We start from the raw sequence: 24,633 nt of genomic DNA, 5'->3' as shown, positions 1-24,633 counted from the left end.
GAGTTTGGAGGTCATCCCACTGTGCCAGCAGCCCTTCTTTCTTGCCCTGTTGCTGCTGGAGCTTCACCTCTAGCACAGCATTTTGCTCCCATAGCTGGTTCATCTTTTGTGTCTTAGATATCTGGATCCACTCCTGAAGTGCCTGAAAGTGCTGCTCCTTCTTCAGTGCCTGGGACTGTACTTCCATATCCGCACAACCCTGCTGAGCAGTCTGAAGGTCCTGCTGCAACTTCTGGTTCCCCTATAACAGCCTTCGAAAGAGCGTTCCAGATTTCTAACAAACTCTGGGTGAAGAAGAACTTCCTTATGTTTGTACGGAATCTATCCCCTTTTAACTTTAGAGTGCCCTCTCGTTCTCTCTACCTTGGAGAGGGTGAAAAACCTGTCTTTATCTACTAAATCTATTCCCTTCATTATCTTTAATGCTTCGATCATGTCCCCTTCTCAGTCTCTTCTTTTCAAGGGAGAAGAGGTCCAGTTTCTCTAATCTCTCAAGGTACGGCAACTCCTCCAGCCCGTTAACCATTTTAGTCGCTCTTCTCTGGACCCTTCTTCATGTACGGCGACCAGTGCTGGATGCAGTATTCCAGGTGGGGGCATGCCACGATCCAATTAAGGGTACATATTGGTTAAGGGTACATATTGCACTAGTTTTTAACACAGGAATGTCTAACCTCGGTCCTCAAGAGCCTCAATCTAGTTGAGTTTTCAAAATTTCTCCAATGAATATGCATGAGATTATTTGAATGTCTGTCTCCACTGTATGCAAATAGATCTCACGTGTATTCATTTTGGAAATCTTGAAAACCTGACTTGGTGAGGGCCAAGGTTGATCACCCTTGATTTAGCTCATCTACTGATTCTCCTGCTTTAAATGTCACCACACGCCACCTCTACATGCCATTCTATAACTACAAGTCTATCTTCGATGATGCATACTTTGCAGGTGGGCTTTCACAGGGATGGAGTCTGGAAGGAATGTAGGTGAGGTGCACTAGTATATATGTATATTATAGAATTTCATAATATATGCATAGATCTCCTAAATTTAGGCATGAGCTTTTACATTAGTTTTTATACTGCATATATCAACCAGGTTTTATGCCTTCCTTTGATGACTAAAAATTATTTATGCATTCTCTGAAAAAAGGTTTAATCTCAAAGCTATATAAAGCAATTATGAATATTGCATATTCCACTCCACATATTGTATATTTTGCTTTGGGAAAAAGTAATTGTAGCATAAAGGCCCTGATTCTCTAAAAGTGCGTCCCGATTTTAGGCAGCTGTAGGCGTCCTACAGCTGTCTAATCAGCCAATCGGGATGCACGTTTTTTTTAAAAAAATGCTCCCCAGGCAGGCCGCCTATATTGAAGGCGAGGCCCGCAAGACACCTAGGCCCTGATTCTGTATAGGACGCCCGGGAGAGGCGTCCTATTCAGAATCGGCCTAAACTAAACCCCGATTCTATAACCGGCGTCCATGTTACAGACGCGGGTTAGAGAATCGGGTTAGATTAGACACGGCCCGCTACACTTAATCGCGGCAAAGGATCTCTCTGCCGCTATAAGTATAGCGGGCCGTGGCCCCCTGACCGATCACTGGCAGGAGGGTGCCCAAACCCTCCTGCCCGAAGACGCACCCCCCTCCCCGACACTACTGACCGCCCCCCCCCCGACAATATCGGTCGCTGGCAGGAGGGTGCCCAATCCCTCCTGCCCGAAGACGCACCCCCCCCGGCGCTAACAACCCCCACTCCACCAAACCTGTTCTTACAGATGGGTCTTGCACGTCGAGCAAGCAGGCACGCCTCGTCGAAATGAGGCGGGCCCGCCCCTTCCCGGCCCATCCCGCCGAAGCCTAAGGCCTGATTGGCCCAGGCTCTAGAAGCCTGGACCAATCAGGCCTTAGGAATAGCGGGTCCGCCCATCCCTACTAAGTCTAAGGTCTGATTGGCCAATCAGGCCTTAGATTAAGTGGGGATGGGCGGACCCGCTATGCCTAAGGCCTGATTGGTCCAGGCTTCTAGAGCCTGGGCCAATCAGGCCTTAGGCTTCGGCTGGATGGGCCGGGAAGGGGCGGGCCCGCCTCATTTCGACGAGGCGTGCCTGCTTGCTCGACGTGCAAGACCCATCTGTAAGAACAGGTTTGGTGGAGTGGGGGTTGTTAGCGCCGGGGGGGGGTGCGTCTTCGGGCAGGAGGGACTGGGCACCCTCCTGCCAGCGACCGATATTGTCGGGGGGGGGGATCGGTAATGTCAGGGGGGGGCGGTCGGTAGTGTCGGGGGGGGGGGGCGGTCGGTAGTGTCGGGGAGGGAGGTGCGTCTTCGGGCAGGAGGGTTTGGGCACCCTCCTGCCAGTGATCGGTCAGGGGGCCACGGCCCGCTATACTTATAGCGGCAGAGAGATCCCTTGCCGCGATAAGTATAGCGGCCGCGTCTACTTACAATGTAGACCAGCATTTTGCTGGCCTACATTTTTAAGCTTCTCATCTACTAGGGAGACGCGTAGGGCCGCCTAGGTTCAGCCTAAGGCCCGCCTAAGGCACCTTCAGGCCTGCCTGGGGAGCATTTTTGTTTTTAAAAACGTGCATCCCAATTGGCTGATTAGACAGCTGTAGGACGTCTACAGCTGCCTAAAATCAGGACGCACTTTTAGAGAATCAGGGCCAAAATGTCCACTTTTGGTTGAACATCTGGAATTATACATGTTTAAAGGCTAAGAATTATGCAGAACACAGGTGAAAGTCCATCAGGAAAGGTTTAAGAGGTTAGGACTCTTCAACTTGGAGAAAAGAAGGCTGAGGAGAGACAGATGCTGGAACTCTACAAAATCCTGAGTGGATTTTCAACTCTTTCAAACAGCACATAGACTAGGTGAAGTTACATGGTAATACTTTAAAAATAAATAAGAGGAAATTTTTCACTCAGACCCCGATTCTCTATAGGTCACCTAAAATACTGTCACCAACCAGTGCGACACTAAGCATGATTCTATATAAGCTAGGCACACTGTATAGAAACATACTTAGCACCGTCTAAGTATCATTAGGCATCCCAACTTTTAGGCATACTATATTTAAGCCAAGGTTTTCTTGGTCTAAATTTGTACACCTAAGTTAGGCGAATGGCGCTTAAGTCAAAAACAGATGTCCAACTCAAAAACATGTCCACGATCCACCCCCTAACCACACCCACTTTTAGGTAGGTACTATAAACTAGGTACCTACTTTTTACAGAATTGCGTTTTTTGAATTAGGTACCATACTTTTAATTAAGTCTAATTAATGGCAATTATGAGGTGTTAAGTGCCAATTATGAGTGCTGATTAAGCCTTTTAACCAATTAAATTAGGTGCCTATATTGGCTGTGTGCCAATGTAAGTGCCTAACTTTAGGCAGACTTTATAGAATCAGGGCATCAATGCATAGTTAAGTTCAAGAACTCATTGCTGTGTGATGTGGTAAAAACAGTTAATGTACCTGGGTTTATAAAAAATTTTATGTGATACTTTGAAAACTTTAAAATTTATTAATAATTTAATATCTATTCCTATTCATAAATCCCTTTGGCTGAACTCCAAGATTCAAATTGGTGGATTTAAAATCATCTGGAAGCATTGGATAAGGGCGGGCATTCATATTTTGGATGATGTGGTATTAGATGGAAAAATGCTTGACTTTTTTCAACTACAGCACAAATTTGGTATTGCTAAATCTCAAAATTATAGATGGCTGCAGTTGAAGCAGGCCATTGAGGAAGGGTTCCCTGATTGGCGAACTTTTAAAAATTATTATAGCTTACAGATCTTATGCTTTCAGGTAGATTTCTTTGGTCATCATGCTGCGCAGTGGTATAAATTATTATCAGATCTTTTGAATAAAATACCAAAGAATGGTCTTCGTGCCATTTGGAGCTTTGAGATCAAGCATCAGATTAATGCGTCTCAATGGCCACGAATTTGAACTTGGAGGATGGGATGTACGGTGTCAGCATCTATGAGACAATCTTGGTTTTTTCTTGTTGCACAGAGTAGTATGGACCCCTGTTAAGTTAAATAAGTTGGATAGTTCTAAAACTAATAGAAGTTGGCACTGTCATCTTGAAGCAGGGATGCTGGATTATTTGCTGTTCTACTGTCCACTAATACAAACATTTTGGAAATCTATTTGGGATCAAATAAACAAATTATTGGATAATCCTGTGGCTTTAACATATGACACGGTGTTATTTAGTACAATGTTAAGAGCTAAAAGTCAGATTTCCTCTCACAACAATAAACTTCTTTTGATAATGACAGAGGTTGCTATGCAACTGATTTTGAGAAATTGGAAAAACTGGGACAGGTTTAACTATAGTTTTTGGTGGGAATCATTGTATCATATTTTTTAAATGGAGCGAATGTTGGCTGTACAACATGGAAATTACAAAAATTTTTTTAAGATTTGGGAACCATTGATAAGTTATTGCAAGGATTGATTTTATTTCTGGTTATTTCATTATACACATCCAGGGGGTATGGGGGGATTCACAGGACAATTCTAACCTGATTATATGTAATGGATTATTAATTGGGGGGGGGGGGGTTTAAAGTGATTGTTAGGTATATTTATTAGTTAAAAGTGTTTTACTGTTACATTATTTGTGTAAATAACTGTTATGCAGTATAATTGTTTGAAACTTAATAAAGATTTATTAAAAAAATAAAAATAAAAGGTTTGATTAGCTGGATAATTTCCTGGAAGAAAATTCTATAAACAGTTATTAAGGTAGACATGGGTAAAGCCTGGATTATCCACCTGGGGTCAGTAGCACAAAATTTTTCTACTTTTTGGGATTCTGCTAGGTACTTATTGACCTGGATTGATCACTGTTAGAAACAGGATACATGACCCAGTACAGTAATTTTTATGTTCTGTTATCTGTATGATGCAAATATTGGTACATATTTGTTCCCTGTACTTTTCATTTGGTAAAACAATATTTTAAAAAAAGTCTAACACTGCTTTATATTCCCAAATGACTTTTAAAATTGTCCTCCCATTAAATTCAGTGTTGCAAGCATTCTTGCCTGTATTATTTTAGTTATTTTTGAGCGAGGAAAGAGAAACATTTGTGTAGCAGAGAAGAAGGAAATCAGCATAGGTGGAATATTTTAAAGAGGGGGGAAGAAGGGAGAGAAATATTAGTGATAGGAATAACAAGAAGGAGAAAGAGCAAGAGGATTGGAGATGAGTTGGTGGAGAAAGAAAGGAAGCTTGGTAGGAATGAGGACAAAAGACAGATTTTTTGGGGGGTGGATGGGTTAGGGACACAGAGGGAAGGAATATGACAGGCTGAGTATGGGGAAAATATCTAGGAACATTAAGTTGGATTCAGAAGCAGTAGACTCTACTGACTCTGCTTTTATTTGTATCCATCAGCCCCTAACTTCTGCCATCCCCTCTTTTCAAACCCTTTCTCTGACTTTTTCTAAATACACATCCAGCTAATCCTCTCACTCACTACTCAACTAATTTCTTAACTTACTCCCCTGACAATCTCTCCTGTGCCTCCAGGTCCCAGCTTCTCCAAGACCCCCCTTTCCTTTGATTCCCCGTACCACTCCTTCATGTCAATCTCTGCTTTACCTTCCCAATGACTCTTTTCTCAGCAGTATCCTCAGATCTCGCTTCAAAGCATCTCGCTCCAAAACAAACTCCCCTCAGATCTTCTCTTTCCCTTTTTCTTCTTTTCTCCCCCCTTCCCCTATCAGGCCTGCAACAGCATGATGACAATGGTGGCATCTCAGGCCATGTCCTTGTTGGGGTTAGAGTTGCAGTTTGAACTATGAAGATCATTGTAGTGCAGTGTGATTCAAGAATGAGTTGTGCTCCAACAGTAGAGATGAAGGAAGCAGCTTGGTTCTCAGTTGTTGTTCCTCCTCCTCCTCCAGTAGGCTGGAGGTAAGAGGGATACCAGTTTCAGTTAGGCTGAGGGAGGACATTGAAGGGGGAAGAAAGAGAATCAGCAAATGAAGTATTAGGAGATAGATGTGAACCTGCCTAGTCCAATAATTCTATGGTAAAGGTCTGATTTTGTGGCCCTTAATACCACTGTGGAATAGTAGGAGACCAAGTCTGAGCTTCATTGTCATCATCTTGACACAAATCCTACAAACAGTCACAACATGGCACAGTACAAGATAATTAGGGCACAGCTTCTCTAGGAATAGGCATTTCCTTGAAGTTATTTATTTTTTTATGTGTTTGTTAGTGTAGTGTCATGAGGACATAAGATTTGTTGTACTAGGTTAGATAAAAGTCCATTTAGTTATGTAGTTTGTTTCTAATCAGGGCTAATCCAGGTCAGAAGCACCTGGTAGAAATCCAAAAATTAGCAAGACTCTATGCTAATTGATAAACAGTGCCTTTCCAAGATCTAATAGTTTATAACATCCACCTCCATCCAGTGGGAAAATGAACTACTGCTGAGCGGTTTTTACTGTAAACAATTTCATTTCATATACGCAACAGTCTTTAATCATATACGCAGCAGTCTAGAATTATGTAAATGGACGCTGGTACAAAGTTCTAAAACTTAGAAAGATATAAGTTTTGATGAGATGATAAAATATTGACTGTTCTTCATCACATTCTGATATGCTAGGAAACATCAAAGCAACATTAAGTTCCCTTGTTAAATTTGCCAGTCAATGACGATGCTGAACTTGTTTGAATGAAAGTGCATTTCCAGAGCATGGAAAGCTAACTCCAAGGCCACCAAAATTCTTAATGACACAGCTTCCTGAATTCCAGGCACTCATCTTGCCAGGAACTACTTCCTTCCTTGCTCTAAGTTGATTGTTTCAGAGGAGCTGCAAACAGCTAGATATTTCAAGCCACTGCCCAATTCACTTCACTGTGAGGAAATGGGGCTGTATTCTGGGAAGATGAGATAACACCAGGGAAGTGCCTTCTTCCAGAAACCAATACTTTTGGTATTCCATTATTTTGTCATTCCACAAGTCATGTTCATAAATGAATATTTTATATAAAGTGATGTCAGACATTTTTCTACCATTATTCAATGCTTAGATCAGCTGGCTGCTGATTCTACTTCACAGAGGGTTCAGCAGTTTCTACAATACCAGCTTACAGAGCAAATTGGCTAATTCCTGCATTTTGCTTTTTTCATTCCTTAAATAATAGGACCATTATAAGAATAACAGGTACAAAAGTCTTTAGGGCCCCCTTCTTTTTGCTCTTTACTTCACTCCTTCCAAATTCAAAGGTATGTGATAATGGACACACTTCTCAAATGCCACAGCTCTTCATCCTGCAAATGCCTCTGCTTCCTCTATTCCTCATTAACTGTTGGCTCCTGCTCCTTTCCTAATCTCAGCTCCTTACCAATTCTGGATGCCAGCTCCTTCCATATGGAGATAGCAGAAATCTACATGGTGTGGGCAGCTGGCTCGGTTAGTTACCTTAGTGTTTAGAGCAATAGGCTGAGAATTGGGGAAGTCAAGGTTTATATCCCACCCATACTCCTTGTAACCTTTGGCAAGATACTTACCTTCCTTTGCCTTTGATAAAACTAGATGGTAAACCCTCTGGGGAAAGGGAACTACCGTATTTTCACACATATAACGCGCGCGTTATACGTGTTTTTACAAACCGTGCATACCCTTGCGCGGTATACGCGTGAGCGCGTTGTACAATTTTTTTTTTACATAGTTCCCCCCCCCCCGCAGGACCGCTCGCACGCACCCGCACCACCACCCCGAAGGACCGCCGACTCCCCGACACGATCGGGGCAAGAGGGAGCTCAAGCCCTCTTGCCCCCCCGACTCCCCGACACGATCGGGGCAAAAAGGAGCCCAAGCCCTCTTGCCCCGCCGATTCCCCAACTCCCCGATAATATCGGGCCAGGAGGGAGCCCAAGTCCTCCTGCCCTGGCGACTCCCCCCCCCCGCTAGTTGTTCGGGCCAGGAGGGAGCCCAAACCCTCCTGGCCACGGCGACCCCCTAACCCCACCCCTGCACTACATTACGGACAGGAGGGATCCCAGGCCCTCCTGCCCTCGATGCAAACCCCCCTCCCCCCAACGACCGCCCCCCAAGAACCTCCGACCGCCCCCCCAGCCGACCCGCGACCCCTTTGGCCGACCCCCACGACACCCCCCCCCCCCCTTCCCCGTACCTTTCTGTAGTTGGCCGGACAGACGGGAGCCAAACCCGCCTGTCCGGCAGGCAGCCAACGACGGAATGAGGCCGGATTGGCCCATCTGTCCCAAAGCTCCGCCTACTGGTGGGGCCTAAGGCGCCTGGGCCAATCAGAATAGGCCCGGGAGCCTTAGGTCCCTCCTGGGGGCGGGGCCTGAGGCACATGGGCCCAACCCGACCATGTGCCTCAGGCCCCGTGATCCCTGCGGCCGTGTTTTCTGCTCCATGGCCGGATTCTATTTTAGAACGCGGCAGCAGAGATCACTCTGGCCACTCCCCTCCTCCCGCCCTCACTCACCAAGGAAAAAAGGAACAGTTGACCAGAAAAATAAATAATAATCAATGGATTTGTTCTGGTAATACATGAGAGAGAAAACAGAAGCATTTTAATTTACACTCACCGATCCCACTAATGGATAAATGAATCCAGCCCCAATACTGGCACGTACATCACTTATTGGCAGAATGAAGCCGGTTGGTACACCCTTTTTCTCAGGTTGGTGAGACAAAGAGAGGTGAGTCTTTGCCATACAGATTGGCAGATTTCCAAATCCCTAGTAAAGATTAAAGAAAAAAAAAAATACTAGGATTGTGAAGCCAATTAACTGACTTAATGCAATCTTATACTTCCTGAGCCTCAAAAGCGGCATATGCCTTTTCTTTCATTTCTCTTTACAAACCTGAATTCTTTTTAGTTTTGCTGCTACCAGAGAATGACCTGTAACTGAACTCAATGCAGAAACAAACAAACCACAGTGGAGATATGGTGTGCAATTTATTCAACAATCATAAAAGTCTGTGCGATGGCTCAATGGTCCTTATTATCTTCTATCATCTGCTTCAGTAATTTCTTTACTCTTCAATTTGTGATCACCATAACGTTTTACAGTTATTTCTTTGTCATCACAATCACTATTGGTTATGTGTATTTCTTAACAGATTTCCCAAAAAATGTTAGAACTAATCTAACATTTATGCAGCATTTCATTTATAAATTACCACTGTCTTATAGATCCTCAGTGGACCTCCAGGCACTCAAACTTTTTTCATATTGCTGGGCTTTATGCTCCCCATCATCATTGGATCCGGTTTTATAAATTTTTAAATATTTTTATATAATGCTTTAGTTAAGTTTAAATAAATATGTACTAAAAGTACTTAGCTGTGCAAAGACGCTTCATGCGGAGGTAAAATCACCAACATGTTTCACCCATGAATCTCAAAGGCTTTTTCAAGACTACCACTCCCTAAAAGATAGAAAGAGAACTAAGTCTCCATAAACTATCGCTAATTTTTAATACATAATTTACATTCACTAACGTTAAATACTCTTAAGCAAGCTAAAAACCTATTAATCCTTCCATGCTTATCTACCTACTTTAACCATTCCAACCGACCATAGCGTCTGGTAAAGAATGGCGCCATTACTCTTAATTAAGGAATTTAAACGCTCCAGCATCCCAGCTGTCGACCTACCATACGTTCTTAGAACATCAACGTCTGACGTCAGAGCGTACTAACCTCAGCTTTATTAACTCTATATTATTCTATGAAGATGATAGCGTGTATTAGGCAAGCATACCTGCGGGCACGTTATGCTCAGAGAGATTTGCTATTAAATGATAAGCCTAGAACAACAGAAGAGAGTAGATTAATTTGTGTGTTACCTTATTCTAAAGCATCGGGGGTACTTATCTTCTTGATAAAACAGCATTGGTCTTTACTTAATCTCCATGAGTGTTTCCAGGACCTCCCAATGTTCTCTTATCTTAGGGGCAAAACCATTGGGCAGGCACTTAGGAAGTATGATAGGATTGATGACAGAGATACAGAAGTGAAATATCATGGAAAATGGCATCAGTGCCAATGGTGTAATACCATTATGGAAGGCCCACAATGGAGGGATCCCCAGTTGGGCTATATAGTTAGGGAAAGGACTAATACCACTTGTAAAACATTTAAAGTAATTTATATAATAGTCTGCCAATGTAACTTAGTATATGTAGGACGGATGAAATGGCGATTAACATATGTTTAAATGAACATAAATCACACATAGTTACCAATTCCTTGCAAGCCCCTATAGTCCAATAGAACAGATAAAATGGAGAGTGATTGACAGTATGGATGAGACTTGCTTGAGTACCTGAATAAATTCATATAAACCGTTCTGAACTCCCCTGGAAGAACGGTATAGAAAAAAATTGAATAAATAAAAAAATAAAATAAGCTGGAGGGAGACTGGGATTGGAGACTTAACCTGTTAGAACAGCGATGGATTTACCGCTTGAACACAGTCACCCCTACTGGGTTAAACTACGAACTTGAATGGGCATCCCTGCTGTAGGGGGAGTGTCTTGGGGGGTGTCCTACACGCTATCATCTTCATAGAATAATATAGAGTTAATAAAGCTGAGGTTAGTACGCTCCGACGCCAGACGTTGATGTCCTAAGAACGTATGGTACGTCGACAGCTGGGATGCTGGAGCGTTTAAATTCCTTAATTAAGAGTAATGGCACCGTTCTTTACCAGACACTATGGTCGGTTGGAATGGTTAAAGTAGGTAGGTAAGCATGGAAGGATTAATAGGTTTTTTAGCTTGCTTAAGAGTATTTAACGTTAGTGAATGTAAATTATGTATTAAAAATTAGTGATAGTTTATGGAGACTTAATTCTCTTTCTATCTTTTAGGGAGTGGTAGTCTTGAAAAAGCCTTTGAGATTCATGGGCGAAACATGTTGGTGATTCTACCCCTGCATGAAGCGTCTTTGCACAGCTAAGTACTTTTAGTGCATATTTATTTAAACTTAACTAAAGCATTATATAAAAATATTTAAAAATTTATAAAACCGGATCCAATGACGATGGGGAGCATAAAGCCTGGCACTATGAAACAAGTTTGAGTGCCTGGAGGTCCGCTGAGGATCTAAAAGACAGTGGTTATTTATGAATGAAGTGCTGCATAAATGTTAGATTAGTTCTAACATTTTTGGGATATACAATTATTTAATGGTTCTTCATTTAAGTGTGTTTAAATAGTGCCAGAGGCTAACAATATTTCTTAACCGATGACACATTTCATTTAACTAACAGCCAGGGCATTTTGCTTTATTTATATTGTCTTTGAATCATCTATTATAATCTACTTTTAGTCACAATAAACCATAGCATGTTCTCTTTCCATGGTTGAGTTGTAAAAATGATCATAGTTCGATCATAAAAATATATATAAGCACTTATTTTTTTAAAAACATTTTTTGTGTATTTCTTCTCATTGAATTTCATAGTACAATTTATAATATAAGCTGATGTCTAATCAATTTATATCTTTATTTTATTTATTTGTACTCTTAAACCATTTTTTGGTCACGTTTGTAATTTATTTTTGTATCTTCGTAATTGTTTGAAACCATGCACATGCTGCATACTTATTTAATAGCATTTATATTAACAAAGCATATCGAGTTCAGTTGTGTAGAACGCATAGTGGCTCATATGATTTTCCACCAGGTAAATTTTACTCAACACATACTTTGCCTTATTTAAAGCAATGTAGCTTTTAAATAAGTAACTTTTTAATGAAGGATCTCAAGTTGTTCGTTTATCTTGTCCCATCGACACAACAGCCAATACGCTGATCTTTCATTAATATCTTAAGTTTTACCTCTCTCTTCTTTTTCTCATGTAGTTTTTAAGATTCTTTTAAAACACTTTTTAATGCATGTCATCATACTTACCACTAATAAAAGGACTTCAGAGTTTTTGTGCGGTTCAAGTATTGGCATTGTTTCGTTCGTTTATTTAAAAAATTAACTATGGTCGACTCTGAAATCTATCCTGCAAGAAGCAACCAACATATACATTAAAACTGAGAGCAAACGACGCAGAAAAAATAGACCACAGTGGTTCTCCGTGGAGATCTCAGAACTAGTAAAGCAAAAAAAAAAAAAAAGCTTTCGTTAACTACAAACAATCACAACGACCGGAAGCTAAAGAAACCTATCTGGCCAAATCCAGAAAAATTAAAACGACAATCAGAGAGTCCAAACTCAGGATGGAAGAAAACATAGCTAGGCAGGTAAAGAAAGGGGAGAAATCCTTTTTTAAATATATTAGCAACAGGAAGAAGAACACAAGCGGTATTGGGTGCCTAAAGAAACCTGACGGCAACTTTACAGATTTGGACGCAGACAAAGCAGAACTACTCAATAACTACTTCTGCTCAGTCTTCACCTGCGAAGCACCAGGATCCGGTCCACAGCCACAGACCAAGGGGAGTTCGGAGGACCCATTCCGGGACATAGAATTTACTGCGAGCGAAGTCTACCATGAGTTATCAAAATTAAAAGTAAACAAAGCTATGGGCCCAGACAATCTACACCCTAGAGTACATTGAGAATTGAGTGATGTCCTGGCAGAGCCGTTAGCTGTATTCTTCAATCTTTCCCTAAGCAAAGGAAAAGTTCCCCTGGACTGGAAAACTGCCAACGTTATCCCGCTCCACATAAAGGGATGCAGGTCAGAGGCTGAAAATTATAGACTGGTGAGTCTCACATCAATAGTGAGTAAACTCATGGAAAAGTTGATCAAGAACAGATTGGACACATTTCTGGATGATGAAAGATTAAGGGATCCCCACCAGCACGGCTTTACAATGGGAATGTCTTGTCAATCCAATCTGATAAGCTTCTTTGACTGGGTAACAAAAAAATTGGATGGGGGTGAGTCCCTGGACATCGTGTATTAGGACTTTAACAAGGCTTTTGATAGTGTTCTACACCGTAGGTTATTGAACAAGATGAACTCGTTAGGACTTGGAGAAACACTGACAGCATGGGTACAAAACTGGCTTAGCGACAGACTTCAAAGAGTAATGGTAAACGGTATTCCCTCAAAAACGTCAAAAGTGACCAGTGGAGTACCACAGGGCTCGGATTTGGGCCCGATGCTATTTAATATCTTTGTAAGGGATCTAACTCAGGGACTTCGAGGCAAAATTACATTATTTGCCGATGATGCTAAACTATGCAACATTGTGGGCAGGGCAACAGAACCTGACAGCGCAGCCAGTCCAAGCACTATGGAGCAGGACCTGCTTTTATTGGAACAATGGTCCAGTACTTGGCAACTAAACTTTAATGCCAAAAAATGTAAAGTAATGCACCTTGGGAGCGGAAATCCATGCATGAACGGTGAAAACTTAACAAGAACTACTGCAGAAAGGGACTTGGGAGTACTCATCTGGGATGATATGAAAGCTAACAATCAGGTGGAGAAAGCTTCAGCAAAGGCTAGACCAGGGGTGCCCACACTTTATGGGCTTGCGAGCTACTTTTAGAATGACTAAGTCAAAATGATCTACCAACAATAAAATTAAAAAAAAAACACAAAGCACACTGAAAGGCAGAGAAAATGTTAATTATTCATATTCCGGATTTTTTCAAAGAGGTTACGGCAGATGACTCTATGCAATGTCACCTCAGTAACAAAATACAAAAATAGACAAATACACCCCCTCCCTTTTTACTAAACCACAATAGTAGGTTTTAGCACAGGGATTTACGCTGAATGCCTCGTGCTGCTCTCAATGCTCATAGGCTCCCTGCGCTAAAAAACGCTATTGCGGTTTAGTAAAAGGGAGCCATAGTGCAAAATATAGACAGCAGATATAAATTCTCAAAACCGACACATTTTGATCACTAAATTGAAAATAAAATCATTTTTCCTACCTTTGCTGTTTGGTGATTTCATGAATCTCTGGTTGCACTTTCTTCTTCTGACTGTGCATCCAATCTTTCTTCCTTTCAGCCTCCTGTATGTTTCCTCTCCTCCAGACCTCATTCTCTCCCCCAACTTTTTCTTTCTGTCTCCCTGTTCCCCCTTCTTTCTGTTTCCCTGTCTGCCCCCTTTCTTTCTTTCTCCGTGCCCTCCCCCAAGCCACTCGGTTTGCTGCCACCGCCATCGGGGAACAGCCCCCAAGCCACCGCTGTCCCAAGCTTTCCCTGCAGAAGCGTCGCGCTGACCAGCATTCCGCTCCCTGACGTCAATTCTGACGTAGGAGAGGAAGTTCCGGGCCAACAAGGCATTTCTCCTCATTCCATCCAGCCTGAGCCCCATCTCTCCTTGATCCAGCATTTCCCTTCTGTATCTGTCAGAATTACCATTCCACCTATTTTCCAGCATCACCCTTCTTTGTGTCCATCTCACCTATATCCCTATCTCACCACTTTTTCAGAATCTTCATTTGTCTCTGTCCTTGTCTTTACCCCATGTTCACCATTTGCCCTTTCAATGTCTTTATCTCCCCCCCACACTTTTTCAGCATTACTTCTATGTCTCTATTTCACCTCCTCTTCATGTCCCCTCTGTATCTCTATCCTTATTCAGTAGGTCCTGCTTACTCTTTCTCTTCTTTGTGTCACTATCTCCATTTTCAGCTTTCCCCCTTTTCCTTTGTTAATGCACCCTGTAGCCAGAATCTATCCACCCTCCCTCCACTCCGGCCCAGCCCAGTATGAAATATTTCCTTTTGTTTCCCTCCCCTCTCTCTTTCTCTCTCTCTTCTGCTCCCTCACCCACGAGTCCTGCATCTGGCCCTCTCCCTTCTACCTGCACCTGGCAAAACCCCCCTGCTCCGCGGCTCTCTTAAGCAACTCGTCAGCAGCGGTGATCAAGACAAGCTGCCGACATCGCATGCTACGCTTCTAGAACTAATGCCAGCTCAATGCGTGGCAATGTAGTGTGCGCTATTCCGCGTGTTAAAGCCCTAACGCAGCTTAGTTAAAGGAGCCCTATATTTTGCAATTTTGAGTACAATTTATATATTATGTGCTATCTTATTCATTGTACAGCAACGATTCACAAAGCATAACTCAACTACTATATCATACAAGACTGTCAATGAAGCCATCCTATCTTATAAATACCATTCTCTTCTCTGCTCTACTCTTGCTCCTCCAATCTCACATCCTGTTAGGTGTTCCAAACTCCAACCCTGGCTCACTCCCCCCCTCCCCCCCGCATCTGCTACCTGCGATCATGTGCCCATTAACGCTGAACGTCTCTGGCTTAAATGCTGTGCACTCGCTGACTTTATACAGTTCAAATTCATTCTGACATCATTACAGTCTGCCCTCTGGCAGGCCAAACAAGAATATTATATCCACTTAACCACTTCTCTTAGCTCCAATCCTCACCATGTCTTTACCACACTAAACTCCCTACTCAAAGTACCCTTACCACCTATCGGCCTGCCGTTACAAAAGATAACTGATCAGAGCACTTGCTTTCCAAGCAGGTCAACTGAACGAATGGCTGGGCAATATTATCATGCACTCCTCATCCTACCTAAGTTTCAGAAAATTAGTAAAAACAAACTTGTTTAACCGATTTGTAACCTAAGACCTCTTAAGCCTCATTTCTTCAAATCTAACCGAATTGTTTCCCAAGATCTCTTATGCCTTACCTCTGTATCCTGTTTACCTGTATTTTGATGACTTTACATTGTACCTACATTAGTTGATTGTCCAGCTCTTCTTCGTTGTAAACCGCCTCGAACTACTACGGCTTTGGCGGTATACAAGAATAAAATTATTATTATTATTATTATTCCCACTTCAATTTCTTCCCAGACAATGGCAGAGTTCTTCTACAGTAAGATTCAGAAGATTCATCTTGAACTCTCAACCAGGCTATTTCCCCTCTCCTCCCTCCATCTGCCTCTTCTACTAACCTGCCCTCAACACTTGCCACCCTCATTTCTTTCTCTGAGATCACTGAGGAAACCATATATCTTCTCTCATCCTCCAAACCCACTATCTGCTCCTCCGATCAGATTCCCACTCACTTACTCTATGCTATCTCACCCTCTGTCATCTCTCCGATCTGTCACATCCTCAACCTATCGCTCTCCAATGCAACTGTCCCCGATGCCTTCAAACATGCCGTTATCACACCCCTCCTCAAGAAAACCTCACTGGACTCCACGTGTCCCTCAAACTATCGTCCCATCTCCCTCCTCCCCTTCAATATGTTGTTCACCACTATTGCATGGACTTCCTCTCATCCCATGCTATTATGGATCTGCTTCAGTCAGGCTTTCACCCTCTGCATTCCATGGAAACTGCCCTTACTAAAGTTCCCAATGAACTGTTCTTAGCCAGATTCAAAGGCCTCTACTCTTTTCTCACCCAACTTGATCTGTCTGCCCCCTTTGATACTGTTGATCATCGCCTACTTCTTGATACGCTGTCCTTGTTGGGATGCCATGGTTCTGCCCTCTCCTGGTTTTCTTCCACTCCTTGATACGCTGTGCTTGTTGGGCTTCCAAGGTTCCGCCCTCTTCTGGTTTTCTTCCTATCTCTCCCATCATACCTTCAGTGTATGCAATGGTGGTTCCTCTTTCACAGCCTTCCTGCTATCGATTGGTGTATCTCAACGCTCTGTCCTGGGACCACTCGTTTTCTCAATCTACACTTGCTCACTTGGAGTGCTGATCTCCTCCCACGGCTTCCAGTATCACCTCTATGCTGACGACTCAAGTTTATTAAAATTTGTTATCCCGCCTTTTCTGTAATCAAAGCAGCTTTACATAATAAAAATTATAGGGTGTAGGGAACAAAAAAACATCAGATACATTACATCATAGAAACATCAAGAGACAAACTTTCAAGACTAACATGACAAACCTAACTAAACGAACAGGCACACGAGGAAAGGAAAGAACTACGATCGTTGATAGGAAAGAACAAAAATAGGAGAATACGAGAGGGTGGGGAAACAGTATATTAAAATTAAAACCTGGTAAAGGATACTAGGTACTGAAAAGATTAAAAAAATTAAAAACATCCTTAAAAGGACGATTACATTGCAAATGCATCTTTGAACAGCATAGTTTTCAAACTAGACTTAAAGTTATCTAAGGCAGTGTCCTTCAACATTTTTATACCCGTGGACCGGCAGAAATAAAAGAATTATTTTGTGGATTGGCAAACTATTAAGACTGAAATTTTAAAAAAACATTTCCTCCCCGTCTCCGCGAGCTCGGTCCCCGCAAACCATCTGATCCCATCTGCACAAGCCGCAGTTATGATTTTAAATTGAACGTATTTTATTAAAGTATAAAAAGAAACAATATTCTGAACAATTGTGATTTTATAAATACAAATATACAGAGCACGGATCAACAAACCCCTGTCTCCCCTCCCCTTCACATATATCCCCTCTACTATCAAGAAAACTGAACAAGCCAAGTTATTATAGAATGCTACACAGAAATATCATGCTAACAGAATACTGCAGTCCCCAGTTATGTCTCTAGCAGGATATATATTTCAAATCTGATATATTCTAATGACAAAATAGAAATAAAATTATTTTTTTCTACCTTTTGTTGTCTCTGGTTTCTGCTTTCATCTTCTTTCACTCTTTTTCTTCCAGCTTCTGCCCTGTCTCTTCAATCCAGCATCTGCGCGTTCCATCCACTGTCTGCCCTCTCCCCCTTCCATATGTATCTGACTTCTCTCTATGCCCCTCTCGCCTGTCCATCCATCCCCTGTCCATCTCCTTTACATCATTCTTCCAGCTTCACTGCTTTCTTCATTTTTATCTCTCCTACACCAGATCTAGCATCTTTATCCCTCTCTCATTTCTCTGCTGACCCCCTTTCCAGCATCAATCTCTCTCTACTTTCTCATTCCTCTCTCTCCCCTTTCCCTCATCTGATCTCTCCATTCCACCCTGACCCCTTCCCTCCTGTAATCTCCATGCCAGCTGTTTCCTTCCTTTTTTCCTTCTCCCTTCCCTCCTTACTTTTTTTTCCTTCTCCCTTCCCTCCTCCCCCTATCCAACATTAACTCTCTTCCCATCCCTCTCCCTCCTAGCAGTATCTCTCCTTCTACCTCCCTCCAGGTCCAGTAGCAGCTCTCCCTTTATCCAGCAGCTTCCCAGCCTCCTACAGTGGCTTCCTCCCCTTCCAGCAGCACTCAGTACTTGCCTGCAGCAGCAATTTACTTAGACAGCCTTGGGTCAGTTGCCGCTTCTGAGGAAAGAGGAGGTTGCCGGTGAATCACTGCCCTGGCAAGTAGGAGAACTGCTGGAAGGGGAGACAGCCACTGTAGGCTCCCTAGGATCTTGCTCGCACACGCTGACCATCTCCCTTGTACTTGCAGCTCTCTCCCTTCCACTTGCACCTTCCCTGCGGCCCTCTTCAGCAACTCGGCAGGAGCGGCGATCAAGACAAGCTGCCGACGTCGGGACCTTGCCTCCCTGAGTCCCGCTTATTTTGTTTCAACTTCCTGTTTCTGAACAGGCGAGACTCACAGAGGGAAGGCCCCGATGTCGGCAGCTTGTCTTGATCGCCCGAGGCTGGGAGGAACCGCAGTTGGGAGGAAATTTAACTGTTGATTCGATCTCGCCGGCCCTGTGCGGACCGGCAGAAATTTTCTGCGGACTGGCACTGGTCCGCGGACTAGCGGTTGAAGAACAATGATCTAAGGTAGTAATATCAGATCTACCTCTCTGCGCCAAATAGCGCTACTGAAACCCAGACCAGAGTCTCAGCCTGCCTGTCCGACACTGGTACCTGGATATCTCACCGCCATCTAAAATTGAATATGGCTAAAACATAGCTGCTCATATTCCCGCCTAAACCCACCTGTCCGCTTCCCTCATTCTCCATCTCTCTGGACAGCACTCTCATCCTTCCTGTTTTGTCTGCTCATAATCTTAAAATCATCTTTGACTCCTCTCTCTCCTTCACTACCCAGATACAATATATCACTAAAACCTGCTGCTTCTTCCTTTATATTATTACCAAAATCCAACCCTTCCTCTTGGAGCACACTATCAAAACACTTAGCCACACCCTCATCACCTTGCTACTCTCAGGCCTTCCGCATGACTTATATATTCTGGGAAACAGTCTTTCTGGTTGTCTTGTGAGGCATCCCAGCCACTGAGCAACCAAAATTCAAGGGGGTGTATTGAGATGTATATTATGGGCATGCTTAAACTTGGACATCTTGCGGCAGACCAGACCAGAGTCTCCCCTCTCCTAAAGTTGCTTCACTGGCTTCCCATCCGTTTTAGACTACAATTACTGACCTACAAATGCACTCACTCAGCTGACCCTTACTATCTATCTTCACTTATCTCCCCCTATGATCTCCCCCCCCTCCCGTGAGCTCCGCTAAGCTGGTAAGTCCCTCCTCTTCAACTGCCAACTCCAGACTCTGCTCCTTCTGCCTTGCTGTGCCATAAGCTTGGAACAAGCTGCCCAAATCCCTACGGCGGGCTCCATCTCTGGCAGTGTTCAAGGCCCAGTTAAAAGCCCACCTCTTTGAGAATGCTTTCGACTCCTAACTCCTTTCACCTTGGGTTCTGCATCTCCAACTCTATATGTCATATCTGTCTGTTCAAGTTAGATTGTAAGCTCTTCTGATGCATAGATTATACAAAATGCTAACCAGCCATAATAGAGCTGTTGTAAGGGCTAGCACACATGTACATACCATATTTTTTGCTCCATAAGATGTACCCTAGATTTAGAGGAGGAAAACAAGAAAAAACCCATTCTGAACCAAATTCTCCCTGCCAGGCTCTGCACCCAACCCCACACTCCTTGCCAGGCTCTGCACCCTGTCTCCCCTCCCTGCCAGGCTCTATACCCTGTCCCCCCTCTGGTAATCTAGTGGCAGGCAGGGACTGGGCACAGATGTCAAGGCATATGACTTTTTAAAATATGCAATGTCACCTCAGTAACAACTATAGAAAAAGACCAATATAGTGCAAAATATAGACAGCAAATATAAATTCTCAAAACTGACACATTTTGATCACTAAATTGAAAATAAAATCATTTTTCCTACCTTTATTGTCTAGCGATTTCTTTCTTTCTTTCCTTCTGCAGGCCCAACAATTGTCCCTTCCTCCCTCCCTCCTTCCTATGTCCCCTCAATGCCTTCCAGCCTTTGTCCTCTTCCTCCCCCTGTTGTCTGGTGATTTCTTTCTTTCTTTCCTTCCTCAGGCCCAACAATTATCCCTTCCTCCCTCCCTCCTTCCTATGCCCCCTCAATGCCTTCCAGCCTTTGTCCTCTTCCTCCCCCTGTTGTCTGGTGATTTCTTTCTTTCTTTCTTTCCTTCCTCAGGCCCAACAATTATCCCTTCCTCCCTCCCTCCTTCTTATGTCCCCCTCAATGTCTTCCAGTCTTTGTCCTCTTCCTCCCCCCGTTGTCTGGTGATTTCTTTCTTTCTTTCCTTCCTCAGGCCCACCAATTGTCCCTTCCTCCCTCTCTTCCATGCTCCCTTCACTGCCTTTGTCCTCTTCCCCCCCAAACTCAGGCCCAACAATTGTCCCTTCCTCCCTCCCTCCTATGTTCCCCTCACTGCCTTCCAGCCTCTGTCCTTTTCCGCTCCCCCACCCACTGGATTTAATTACCTCCCGCTGCTGCCACTGTGAGGATGAAGCAGCAGTAGCAGCGGGGGGAGGGGGGACTCCTGGTTCAGCAGCACGGCACCGGAACGGAAATAATTGCTTGGAAGGGCCAGGTGGGTGCAGCGATTGCACACCGCCGGCCCAGAAACCTTACCCCCGACGTCAATTCTGATGTCAGAGAGAAAGTTCGGGACCTTCTTGCAGATGTCAGAATTGACGTCGGGGGTAAAGCTTCTGGGCTGGTGGCATGCAATCGCTGCACCCGCCTGGCCTTTCCCTTCTTCTACTTTCCCGAGCAATCAGTAGCGGCAGAGGGAGAGGGGCAGGTGGCGGTTTAAAAAAGGTAACGGGGGGGGGGGGATTTGGGTATTCGCTCCATAGGACACACTCTTTTTTCCACCTACTTTTTTGGGGGGGAAAAAGTGCGTCTTATGAAGCGAAAAATACAGTATATTATTTTGTACTTATGCTAGTATTATATAAAGTTCAGTAGGCATGCACTTGACTTTATAAAACAGGTATAAAATAGGAATGTGAAGATGCAACTTTATAAAATTATCCCCTTAGAATGTAATTTTAAAACATATTGTTTAGTTGGAAAGCCAAGTACCTATTATGATGCTATTTTATTAACACACAGACACCTATGGGTCTTTGCAAAACAACATTACAAAACTTGCTGAAATTACAGCTAAAATAAAGCCATAGGAGTTGAGAGTAAACATGCCCTGCTAAAAGTATGTGTAATAGTGCAAATTTTATAAATTATGTGTAAATCTCGTGAATCTACCTGCAGTTCATCCATGAAGACATCTACATGTAGTTTAATTTTATATGAAGTCTGTTACATGTATACAAGGGTTTACACTCAAAAAAACCTTTTTAAAATTAAACCCTGGATGCTTATGAATCTTTCTTATACTGAGATAGGGTTAGAAATCTCTCTCTCTTTTATTTTGGCCCTCTTTTACTAAGGTGCGCTAATTGAATCAGCACACGCTAAACGCTAATGCATACATGTTAGTTTATGGATGCGTTAGCGTTTAGCACACACTAATCGGTTAGCGCACCTTAGTAAAAGAGGGGGTTAGTTCTTTAGCATGGAACCAAAAACAACCTGGGATACTTGTCTTCAACGAAGAAGTCAATGGCCAGTAGCCAAGGACGTTTGGTTTCATGAACATTTTTATCTTGATCCATCACAGTAGAAATCAACCCATCTATAATGACATAATTAATTTCAATGAAGTTATAAAGCCAGCAAGAAGCGATAAGAGTAACTTTTCTGTATTAATGTGTATAAATTTTACCTGGCAGGTGCAAACATCTATTTTAGACTGTGCCGTAGGAGACAGTTCTATATCTTGGGCGCCATAGATCTTCTGTGCAATGCTTCTTATCTTTTCAACAATGGGAAGCTGCAAACACAGAAAATTAATGTTGAAAATGTGTTAATGAAAGATATTTTATTTATTTCTATTTTTTTAATGCCATTTCATTGGTGGTCATTGAGGATTCAAAGACTAGATGACTGATAATCAATTAGCACTGAATTTGAATAAAACTGAAATCATGGTGTTAAGTAAATCCAGTGTTATGCAAGTACTAGACTTTCTAACATTTTAAATTTTGTGATCCCTGTACTAAATCAACTAGTTTGTTGTCTAGAGATGTGCTTGATTAAGCTCTTTCTATACAACCAGGGTGCCTCTTCAACCTCTGTCAGACTAGTACTCAACATTACAGAAAAATACCAAATCAGAATCCACTCATTCGCGGATGACATACAGCTCTACCTTCCCCTAGGCCAGGGATGTCAAACTCAATCACATTAAGGGTCCGAAATCAAAATATTTTTCAACTGGACTTTTTACAACTGATATATAGTATAGCTTTTATCTTTATATTACATTCCTCCTCCCTCCACCAGAGAACAATAATTTTACCTACTTATTAAAGAGGTTTTAAGCATGACACTGTGTTGTTCAGGGTCTAGCCAGAAAGTACCCTGACCAAAGATTACTTAGTCTACCAAGAAAAGAGGCATGGCAAAGGCCTCTGGGAGGTATGGCGAGCAGTACTGACCTTGGTGGTCTGAATAGGTGTTAGAGCAGTGATTCTTATTGCTCACAGCACACCTAACCATTCACGTTTTCAGGATATCCACAATGAATATGCAATCGCAGGGCATAGATATGTATACCAAGGAGGCACTACATACAACCTGACTGGTTTGGTATGTTAGAGAACCTGAATTCCAAACTTTTGGCTCATCATTCACATACTGGAAAAGTATCCCTCTGATTAACAAGAGAGAACCAGACAACTAGACTTCAAATCACACCTATTTTAAACAGCTACCTGCAAATCAAAATACTTTATTATAGGACCAAATGATGGGACAGAGGTCTTTGCTGGAAAAAAAGCCTGTAAGACAAAGACAGAGACTGAGATGGACAGATGAGGGCTGACTCAATAGGTTGTGATGCTCTAGACAACTTTTGTTTTTGTGCTCTCTGTCTCTCTGTGTTCCACTCCTCCCTGTAAGCATACTGGATTGGATGCCTAGCCAGTGTGTCTTCCGGGAGTGGGAAGTGGCAGGAGGCAGTATCAAGGTACTCTGTTCACCTATCAGAGACCAACTTCCATGAGGGGGAGAAAATAAACAACCTTGGGGAGGGAGGGAGTGTGTGTGTGTGTGTGTAGTGGTGTCAGCATCACAGGCTAGTTGCCAGAGGGCAGAGATCCTGAAAGCCGACTCTTGTTCCTTGTCTGCTTGTCACTTGGGATGGTAAGCAAGCTGAGCCTGGCTTCAGCTTAATCTATAGGCTGGTGATGTCACAGACTTAGGCATTTGGTGCCCTTTAGTACTGGTGCCCTGGGCCAGAGCCTCATCTGATCCATAGGTTAAGCTGGCCCTGAGACAGACACATACTTTCAGAGATACAAACACATGCATACCATCACACCCAGAAATACATGCACATACTTCAGTACAAATATATACTCAGGCAGACACAAATGCACACAACAGCTGTTTTCTAATCATTTTTGCCAATTGCTATGCATTTGTAAGAAGCTTGTTTTCTATATACAAATATCCCTGCAACACCTGTCTTGTGCATTATTTGCTATATCCAATGACTGCACCAGGACTAGCTTGCCACAAACGCTTACTAAATCAGTTCCTTATATCTTGTTTAAACTATATAAACAACTTGCCTTGAGTTTAGCCTCCTGCCTGTTTATCCTAATGCACTCTGTACCACCCATCTTGTCTCAAACTAATATCTGCATTTGACCCCTCGGCTACAGGATAACTTGTATTATAAAAAAAACATTAGTGTCATATCTGTTATTTGAATGTTCTGATTTGTGCTTATAAGATGCTGCATAAGTATTTTGTTTTCTTTTAAGTATGCATTATACAAGGGTCATTTCATAAATAATGCACACTATTTTTAAAATTTATGGGCCAAGCGCCTTAGGCCCCACCAGTAGGCGGGGCTTTGGTACTGATGGGCCAATCCGGCCCCATTCTTCGGTGGCCTGCATGCTGGACGGACGGGTTTGGCACCTGTCTGTCCGGCCAACGACGAAAAGGTACGGGGAAGGGGGGTGGGGGTGTCATCTGGGGGGGTTTCGGGTCGGCTGGGGGGGGAGGGGGGTTCGTCGAGGGCAGGAGGGCCTGGGATTCCTCCTGACCGTAATGTAGTGGGGGGTGGGGGTAGGGGGGTCGCCTGGGCCAGGAGGGCTTGGGCTCCCTCCTGGCCCGAACGTGTCGGGGTGTAGGGGGGGGTCTCCTGGGCCAGGAGGGGTTGGGCTCCCTCCTGGCCCAATCGAGTCGGGGGAGGTCGCGGCTTCAACGGGGCAAGAGGGCTTGGGCTCCCTCTTGGGGGGGGGTCGTGGTTTGCCATGGCAGGAGGGCTTGGCACCCTCCTGCCTGGATGGTTGTGGGGAGGGGGGGGATTCTGTAACTGGTGTTGTTTTTGACA

General features: G+C 43.3%; 1 protein-coding gene across 9 annotated transcripts in view; it reads right to left on the bottom strand.

The window, feature by feature from the left end:
* MTHFD1L (methylenetetrahydrofolate dehydrogenase (NADP+ dependent) 1 like) overlaps positions 1-24,633 on the bottom strand; it is a 441,775-nt gene that overhangs the window by 103,366 nt on the left and 313,776 nt on the right. For all 9 annotated transcript variants that reach the window (XM_033938565.1, XM_033938569.1, XM_033938568.1 and 6 more), the window contains 2 exons: positions 21,949-22,056; positions 8,606-8,758 (listed from right to left, as the gene is read on the bottom strand). In XM_033938565.1, coding sequence (XP_033794456.1) covers positions 8,606-8,758; positions 21,949-22,056 — 261 coding nt within the window. The remainder of the gene's footprint in view (positions 1-8,605; positions 8,759-21,948; positions 22,057-24,633) is intronic.

Source organism: Geotrypetes seraphini, chromosome 3 (assembly GCF_902459505.1).
Source record: "Geotrypetes seraphini chromosome 3, aGeoSer1.1, whole genome shotgun sequence".
NCBI lineage: Eukaryota > Metazoa > Chordata > Amphibia > Gymnophiona > Dermophiidae > Geotrypetes > Geotrypetes seraphini.
This window is presented reverse-complemented; position numbering and strand designations above follow the sequence as displayed.